The 10,066-nt window shown below is 37.4% G+C and overlaps 1 protein-coding gene across 1 annotated transcript in view; it reads right to left on the reverse strand.

Moving 5' to 3' along the window:
- TMEM65 (transmembrane protein 65) overlaps window positions 1–10,060 on the reverse strand; it is a 48,195-nt gene extending 38,135 nt beyond the window's left edge. Inside the window, exon 1 of the mRNA XM_011360788.2 lies at window positions 9,834–10,060. Within this exon, the coding sequence (XP_011359090.1) occupies window positions 9,834–9,951 (118 nt within the window). The 5' untranslated portion in view covers window positions 9,952–10,060. The remainder of the gene's footprint in view (window positions 1–9,833) is intronic.
- Between the last annotated feature and the right edge of the window lie 6 nt (window positions 10,061–10,066).

Here is a 10,066-nt window from a genome sequence, read left to right on the forward strand (position 1 = left end):
CATTCAAAAATCTAGAGAAAAATTGGAGTCTCAAATACTAGTTTTCTGACTTTTCCGAAAGTCTCACATAATTTATAAACTTTTAGTGCACAATGATTTTACTTTGATTTCCCTTATTTTCAAAGTAACAATGTCGTTATTTGCTTTTGTGTTGAATGTCGTATGTTTTGCAAACATACAGAAGGTAGACTAAGATGTGTGACTTTTATTCAGCATCTGAGGTGTAACCTTTTTCCCAGCATGTGTTAAAAATCCCAAGTATAAGTATACAGAAAGGTATAATAAAAGGTGTAATAATAAAAACAAAGGTTTTAAAGTCAAACAAACCTAAGTTAAAAACTCTACTCTACCACACAGGTTGTAGGATCTTGGGCAAGCTCCTCTTTGCCTCAGTTTCTTTATCTACAGAATATAGATCATCCTGTCTCTCTCCAGGAGAAATAAACAAAAACTCACGTAGTTCAGTATGTTTGACACACAGCAAATACTTAATAATTGCTAAGTAGTTGTAAGGAAAATGGTGCTAGCAGCAGCAATAGTGGTAGCTGTAGAATATCTTCTATAAAACATAAGAAACATTTGTACAATATTTGTACAGTATATATTCAGAAGTTGTTATAATAAAACCAGGCTGTTTTTAAAAGTACAAATGTTTTTAATAATATAGTGTACTAAATAATCTACCCTAAAACGCAGAGAGAAAACAGAAAATCTAAACTAAACCATATAAGAAAATCATTCTAATATAAATTTCTCTGAAACTTTAAGATCCCAAAATAGTAATACTTCAGTTAATTACTTTTAGGTGCTTAAAACAATGATCCTTTAAACAGCCATCATTCATATGTTAGCAAAAATAATCACAAGATCTTCAATGTGAGATCTGAAGAGTCAAAGACCAATAACAATGTGAAAGATGCAACTAGCTAGCTGGAAAGACTAAGGAGAGTAGTGGTCTATGACCTTGAAATGTCTATCAGGATTAAATTTTATTAAGAAGCATAGTGGGATAAAAAAAAATGAAAATGAAAGAAAAAGAAACAATAAAAACCACATAGATGAGTGACAAAGAGCTGACGTTAGAAAGAACAGAGATGCCAAGAAGCAGAACTCCTTACTCAGCAGAAAAGAGTTTACCACAACAACAAGGGATGAATGAGAATACAGCAGAATAATCTGAGTGCACTGGAGGGGAGGGAGAGAGACACTATAAACCCAGCACATTTCACTACCACTAGGACAGAGTCTAAAAGCATGCCAACTGAAATGGTACAGTGTTCTAGAGGCATGTTGTGTGATTACTAGTATGTCTACAAATAGAAGTAGCCTCAAAGAAAATACTGCATTAAAATACAGTAAAAAAGGACTCTGACATCTAGTAGAAGCTAAACTGTGCTCATTATACTTTTACTAAGACAAAGAAAAATACAGTATGTTCAAATATGCTTCCAACAAAAGCCATCAAAGTAAATGTTTCAGAGTTTAAGGGGAATGACATCTTGTTACCAGCAAAGTCCTTTGTCTAGATTCTAGACATGAGAAACTCTTGAAGATTTCTCATTTACCAGATAGTGTGAGGTTATTATATTTTAACATATAACTACGTGTTTTTATGTGGTTGTTTTCATTTAACCTAAAGCAGACATAAATCTATGAGTCAGAAACAAGGCTAGAGCCCTATAAATCTACATACTAATTATTTCAGCTGACGAGAAAAATGCTGATAAAATCTGCACTCAGATTTAATTTTTATTTGTTCTAGTTGACTTTATTACACTGACATGCCAATGAAAACTGGACAAGAGTGTAGATACAAAAATTCATCAATATTTTTAGGAAAACTGAAACAATCTCAACTAATAATGGTTCAATACAGGTTATCCCCAACAGTCAAGATTATCCATTATCTTTAGTTCCACCTGACCTCCTGGATGACCCTATAAATTGCAGACTTTATATTATTTCAATTTTCCTATCCATGAAATGTTTACAAAAAATTTGATTGTTACGATTGCTGTAAAAAGCAATATATCAAACTAAAAAGCTTCTGCACAGCAAAAGGAACTGTCGACAAGGTAAAAAAACAACCATCTGAACGGGAAAATATATTTGCAAGCAACTCCTCCGATAAGGGCATAATATCCAAAATATACAAAGAACTCATACAACTCAATAACAAAAAAAAAACCAAACAATCCAACTAAAAAATGTGCAGAGGACCTGAATAGATACTTCTCCCAAGAAGACACACAAATGGCCAACAAATATATGAAAAGATGCTCAACATCGCTAGCTATTAAGGAAACATAAATCAAAACCACAATGAGATACCATCTCACACCCGTTAGAATAGCTATAATCAACAGGACAAGTAATAACTAGAGTTGGAGAGGATGCAGAGAAAAAGAAACCCTCAGACACTGCTGGTGGGATTGTAAATTGGTACAGACACTATGGAAAACAGTATGGAGTTTCCTCAAAAAACTAAGACTTGATCTATCATATGATCCAGCAATCCCTCTATTGGATATTTATCCCAAACACTTGAAAACTTGTATCTGAAAAGATATTTGCACACCGATGTTCACAGCAGCATGATTCACAGTGGCCAGGACATGGAAGCAACCAAAGTGTCCTACAATAGGATGATTGGATAAAGAAGCTGTGGTAAATATAAACAATGGAATATTACCCAGCCATAAGAAGAGGTGAAATACTGCCATTTGCGACAACATGGACGGACCTTGAAATAATTATGCTAAGTGAAATAAGCCAGGCAAAAAAAGTTAAAAACTACATGATATCACTTATATGTGGGATATAAACCTAAAAGCAACAAACAAACATGACAAACAAAAAGAGACTCATCGACATGGACAACAGACGAGTGGTTACCAGAGGTGGAGGGGAGGGGGAAGATAGATGGGATAAAAGGGGTTAAATATGTGGTGACAGAAAGAAATCTAACTGTGGGCAGTGAACACACAATGCAATATATATATGACTTACTGTTGAATTGTACGCTTGAAACTTACTGGATTTATTAACCAATGTCACCATAATAAAAATAAAAAAAATTTTAAAAGTAAGCAATAAGTGACTATTGAGATGGACAACAGCAAATTAATTAAACTGTAACACTTTAACTTATTTGAAGCCATATTTTCTAAGTGTCTAAGATTTCAAATTTAGTTAAGAAGTTAGAAGAGACATCACAATCAAAAAAAAGTTATCACAAAGCTCTTTTATTTGATAGAACGGTAAGGAGTTGGATAAGGAGGTAAGGAGTTACTTTTCTGTCCTTATCGAGAGACAAATAAATGTAAAATAAGGCAAGGAGCTAGAAGTAAAGAGAATATATTGATAATAGCAAGTATCAATGCATGATGGAAGAGGAGAGATAATGCAGAGGAAGGAAAAAGAAACAGCCTATAGCATTTTTTTTATAAAGCAATGGCTCTCAACCAGGGCAATTTTGCTACCTTCCTCCTCTCCTCCCCAAGTATTCTCCATGGAACAGTTGGCAGCATCTGGAAACACTTTTAGTTGACATGACTGGGGGTGAGGAGGGTAGGAGGGTACTGTCATCTAAGGGGTAGAGGACAAGGATGGTGCCAAGGATCCTCCTGGAGGATCCCCACAACAAAGAATTATCCAGCTCAAAATGTTAATAGTGCCAATGTTGAGAAATCCTAATATAGAGGAAGGAGTCCTATATATCTCAATATATAAAAGGAATCACTCTACTAGAATAATTAATGTTCAAAAGTCTTAAACAAAAACCTAATATGTTAATGGGTTGCATTAACAGAGAAAGATGTAATACAAGATTTCCAACAGAAATGATTAATTTTTTTAAGTGGACTGACAGAAAGGAACAAACTACAACTATTATGCATGGTCACTTACATGGATACCTCCTCCTAATTTCCCATCCCTTGAATCTAGACTGCCCCTAGTGACTTGCTTAACCAATAGCATGCAGCAGAAATGACTTCTGGGACTTCCAAAGGTAGGTCATAACAAGTATGTAGTAGGTTGAGTAATGGCCCCCAATTGTGTCCACATCCTGATCTTCCAACCTGTGAATATGTTACCTCATGTGGCAAAGTAGATTTTGTGGGTGTGATTAAATTAAGAGTTTTGAGAAAGTGAGATTATCCAGGTAGATCCTAAATATAATCACAAGGGTCCTCGCAAAGGGGAAGTAAAAAAAGGTCAATGAAGGTGAAGATGATGTGACAACCAAAGTAGAGATTAGCGTGATGCAGCCAGGAACTAAGGAATGTCAAAAGCTGCAAGAGACAAGGAAAAGAGTCTACTGTGGAGCCTCCAGCAGGATAGCACTTTGCTGACACGTTTATTTTAGCCCCTTAGCTCTTATTTTGGACTTCAGACCTCCAGAACACTAAGAGAATATATCTGTGTTGTTTTAAGCCACTAAATGTGTGGTAATCTGTCATAGCGACAATAGAAATATAATACAAAGTCTTAAAGCTTCTATCTAACCCACTTGGAACATTTTCTCTGGGAGTCTTGGCCTGTCATCTAACTACTGCAATAATTCTGAGAGTGTTATTCTGGTGAGGTCACAGGCAGCTACTCAGTTCAACCGTACCAGCTGAACCCAGCCTTCCAGTCATCTCCACCAATGTGCCAGATGTGAAGCCATCTTGGACCCTGTGACCAGCCCATCTGCCAGCTGCAGTTTATGGAGTGACCTTAAGTTTACAAAGATGCCACATAAAACAGATGAATCATCCAGCTGAACCCTGCCTATATTCCTGATCCACAAAATCATGAGATATAATAGAATGGTGGTTGTTATAAATCTTACGTAACTCTGGACATCAAGTTATATGTGAGTGACGACTGAAGACGGTTAAGTAGTATATATCCAACTTATAATGAAAACAACAACTACAACAAAAAACCTTATCTGTTCTCTACTAGCAGTAATCCCTAGTAATAAGGCCACTCCAATATGCCCAGTAACTCTAAAGTATTCAGACTCAAGCTTGTTGGAATATATTGATATAATTAGGGTCTTCCCATATTGGTAAAATAATAGATTGTGGCAATGCTTCATTTAATTTACCTAGGCCCAAGATATAGACACTCTCAGCTTATTAGAGATCCCTCCCTCCTGCTGACTCAACTCATACTTCATAACCTCATTCCGGCTTTTCTTTTCTTAGGGCTACACATTCTTTATTCCTCTTTTACTATTTCAACCAAGACTCTGAAATATCTTTATTCACATATCTTAATTTGGAGTATGAAATGTTTTTCTTGCCCTTTCTTTTTCTCTTTGCATAAAAACCCAATTGATTCCAGAGGTTAATAGCTTGACGTGGTTGCTACTTTCTCACATGATCCTGATCAACAGGCTGAGAAAAATGGGAATGCTCTTGTTAAGAGTCCGAGATTTCTAGTGGATCAGACCTCCATGAAAAATCTTATTTGTTTCTAAGCATTCTAGGTATCCACTTTAGTATCGGCTTTTTATCTTATAACCTTTCAATTTGCCAAAGGCCCCTTATGCTATAGGGTAAGTTCTCAAAATGAATCTCCTCATCCTACCTTACATAAATAATCATGAACTATGAGAAACTACAAGGTTAGAGTTTAAAGTTATATGGTGTATTTATATGAATGTAAATAAATGGTAAATATACACAATTACCACATACTGAGAAGCGGTATGTGGTAATGGAAAAAAACAAATTTAAAATATACACAATTATCACATACTGAGACACAGTATGTGGTAACAGTGTAATGCAAGCTGATTAAGATCTAACACTGATTAAAAAGAAAAAAAAGAAAACAACTGCTCTGTCCACCTCAACACATCTCTTATTTGCTATATGTTAAAATTGCCATATGTTAACAAAAATATTCCCTAAGAAGTTCCTTTTTTCAAATCAAATCTTTTATTTTGCCTCCCCAAAAGCCAGCTCTTATCTCTATGTAATTTTACAATGAACATTAATTACAACACCTTAAGTAAGTGGGGAAGGTTGCCTCTAAGATGGCCCCCAATGATTTCCACCTCCTGGTTTTACACCCTGTATTAGTACCTTCCCACAATGTACTAGGGCAAAAGAGATGGACTATCTCTTCTAAGACTGAGTTATAAAAGACTGTGGCTTCTAGCTTAGATTCTGTCTGTCTCCATCATTTGCTCTGGAGGAAGCCAGCTGCCATGCTCGAGAACACTTAGGCAGCCCTGTGAAGAGGCCTTTATGGCAAGGAATCGAGACTTCCAGCCAATAGCCATGTACGTGAGTCTCCCTGATAATGGATCCTCCAGCTCCAGTCAAGATTTTAGATGATGCGGCCCGAGTTGAAAGCTTGACTATAACTTCATGAGAGACCCTGAGTCAGAACAGGATGTAATACGGCAAAAGAGATGGACTATCTCTTCTAAGACTGAGTTATAAAAGACTGTGGCTTTTATAACTCACTAAGCTGCTCCAGGATTCCTGATCCTCAGAAACTGTGAGACTACATGTTTGTTTCAAGCCACTATGTTTTGGGGTAATTTGTTATACAGCAATGTATAACTAATACAATGAGCCATGCCATTGGTCATCCATCTAAAACCAAACTGCCATTCAGTCATCCCTCCGTATCCACAGGTTCCACATCCAGAGATTGGACCAGATCAAAAACATTAGAAAAAAATGTTATGTTGTTGATGGCAAGTGCTATGTAGTTAGACATCTGCATCTTAACAAGCATATACAGACATTTTTTTCTTGTCATTCCCTAAACAATACGTATTGTAACTATTTATATATCATTTACATTGTATTAGGTATTATAAATAACAGAGACAATTTAAACTATACAGGAGGATGTGTGTAGGTTATATGCCAATATTGTACCATTTTATACAGGGGACGAGTATCTGAGGATTTCCTTGCATCTGCAGGGGTCCTAGAACCAATCCACCCTCCCCTCCCCTGCAAATATCAAGAGATGACTGTATTTTAAAAGGTTATAAAAATGATTATAAGTAGAAATAGTCATTGCAAGAATTGGGAAATAAATTTATTTTAAAAATCTTAGCTAAAATTGAAAAGCAACTGTAATAATGTCAGCTTGCCAGTCCTATGTGTAAAAACAACAAACCAATAATGTATTACCAAGAGAATATGGACTGCTTCTGGAAAGAGACCAGGTTGAGCAGGTAAGTTGATAATGCAACATCAACTTTTTTTAAAATTGGGGAGGAAATCAATTTGTAATTTAAAAATCACAATATCTTATGCAGCTATGATAAGACATCCCACAAAGTCTGCCTTATCTAATATAAATTGATTCTAAAGCTTTATCTTGTCAGACTCTATCACATGCCTACTGATAAACACATAAGAACGATAAGGGCAAAAGTTCCAAATTTCAGTAGTAGATTCCTGTCCTATCAAAGCATAGATGATTTTTTTTTCCTGTAATGTTTCCACACCAAACCCAAAACACTTCATTAAATCATACAAGCATCCTTTCCAAGAACACATAAGATTTCTTATAAGAAAAAGCACTTTTAACAGAATTTATTTCATTATAAAGTACACCAAGTATACACACATTTAGTATATGAGTTGGGTATTTAAAAACACTCAAAAAGCAACAATAAAAGAAAAACAGGAATTTTTCATCTGGGAAAAGTTGATTCTAGCAACGAATGAGCTGTATGCATTCAAAACATAATAAAATCCTCTTTACCTTTAATGATTAATGAATAAGATCATTTATTAGTGATGATTCCAGTTATCTTCATAGTAACTATAAAGCAGTAGTATCAATAAGCATCATTCGACTCAAAAGACAATAATTTAGACATCAACACTGGTAAAAATAGTTGATTTATACCTCGAAGTTCTTTAACATATAAATAGGAAATAAGCATTTGACCACCACAATGTTTCCTATATCCTTGGCTGTTTATCTTGAACAAAGACAAATTACTAACTTCTCTTTCATATAGCTTACATACTTATTAAGTATAATTGATGCTAACTGATTTCCATTGACTGAAGTTTACAAGTCCTTTCCAGAAAACTTAAAACCATGTTAAATTTTAAATATCTTCATTGGAAACTATAGCATCCCTACTGCAATATTGCTGACATGTGCTAAAACAATAACTTATGAGGCAAAATTTATCCAGTTGTATTGCAGGACATGCTTTTAAAGAACTGTCATAAAATCATATTAAAGGGGCCTCCAATCTTGTAAAAAATGCTAATGAAGAATTACCAAGAAATTACTTAGAAAAGGTCAAATGTGGGTTCAAATAGTCTTGTCCATGGAGAAAGATTACTAAAATGAATGCTTCGGCACATGAGTATCTATATCGTTTTTCAAGAAGTTCATTTTCAGAACTGAATATTTTAAAACCGCCCACTGCGTATACACATAGCTTACAAATATGCTAGTATTCAGTTATGACTTTATATAACATGATTACACATTTAATAAGTGAATTGATTGAGATATTACAGTTTCCTGTAAAGGCATTGTGTGTACGCAATGTTTTGAATCATCCAATACTATAAATTGGTCCACAATTCCCCGAACCGAGGGAAAAAAGCAGTGAAAAGGCACAACTCACACAAAGTTTCAGAAGTACTATAGATAGGTCAAGCTTACGTGAGGCAGATAAGTCTTTCCTCCATTCCTGTACATAGGCCAAAGAAACACCTTCGAGTGTCCCTAGCAAATCAAGTGCCATATTCCAAATCGATGTGCTCTAAAGGTAAGTAATCTATGGAATGTTTACGTACCTATCAACTTGGGGCGGGAGGCAGTAAACATCTTTCAATCACATCAGAATGTAATATAAAATAGTAGCAATGTATTTTGCCTGTTATCATATTTAAATGACAAAAATATTTTAACACTGAATGATTTCATCTTTTGTTCCTTTCATCCTTTCGATTTTCTGAAATTTTAGCTTTTTCAGCTGTACTCAAATTCTGACCTACCAGCATTCTGCACTGGTTTTAAAAATATCCCATTTTAACATGTTAGCTTAAAAATAGCTTTGCTTTCTCCGTTTCCATTTACTTTGAGCATAAGTCTGCTTTTCCTTGTGGAACCACAGATTCCCAGAAAAATACCTTCTTATTTACTTCATTCTTTCAACCTCTGGGGAAACAACAAAAACTATAAAGTTTAAGTAGCACAGCACCGAACCTACATGGGCTTGCAAGTACGTTATCTGCAGTTGCTGGTTTGATCTATTCTTTCCATTCTCTAAAAATGCTTCCTTCGGCTGCTCAAATTAATACAACTAGATGTGTGTGCAAACAAACAGCTGAGAGCATCTCTGCCTTCTGAAGCAACATCCCTTCTTTTGGACATGCATACATCTTCGCTTCACAACCATTCCAGAAAGTTTCTTCCTGCCTCTCGGGTTTGTAGCACTTTTGGAGGAGGCACGGCATGCCACCTGCACGGCAGCACCGTCACAAGAAAGCAGCAAGGGCTCAGAGGGACAGGAGGGCTGGGGAAGGTTGGCACGAAGCAAATCAAAACAAAATCAACAGTATCGGCTGGCAATTTGGGCTGAAGCTCAGGCTCCTGAGCCTGGGGAGGAACCGGCCGAGCGTTGGACCTGGCTAGTCTGGCACCATCGGCGCCTGTCCTACCTGCCCCGGGGACACTCAGGAAGCGGAAAGTTGCCCCCCTCGGACGTCCCAGGCGTGGGGCCCGGCGGGCGAGGGGGGCGGGTGGGTGGAGCGGCGGCGGGGGTTCCTGGGACAGGCGGGGCAGGGGAGGGCGCCGGGCCCACGGGCTCGCCCCCCACCCACGCCCCTCACCTTGGGCGATGGCAATGGACTCGAAGCGGTGCAGCTCCTTGAGCAGGCAGCTCCTCTCGGTGGAGTGCAGGCTGTAAATGAAGTCGCGCGCGCCCTGCGCCGTGTTCAGCGCCTCCATGGGCTCCTTCTTGGGGTGGGTGCCCAGCCCCCGGGGGCTGCCGAAGGAGCCGCCAGGGAACGCGAGCGCCAGCAGCCCCCGCCCACAGCAGCACCAGGACGGCGGGCGGGGTGCG

The sequence above is a fragment of the Pteropus vampyrus genome, unplaced genomic scaffold, assembly GCF_000151845.1.
Source record: "Pteropus vampyrus isolate Shadow unplaced genomic scaffold, Pvam_2.0 Scaffold59, whole genome shotgun sequence".
Lineage (NCBI taxonomy): Eukaryota > Metazoa > Chordata > Mammalia > Chiroptera > Pteropodidae > Pteropus > Pteropus vampyrus.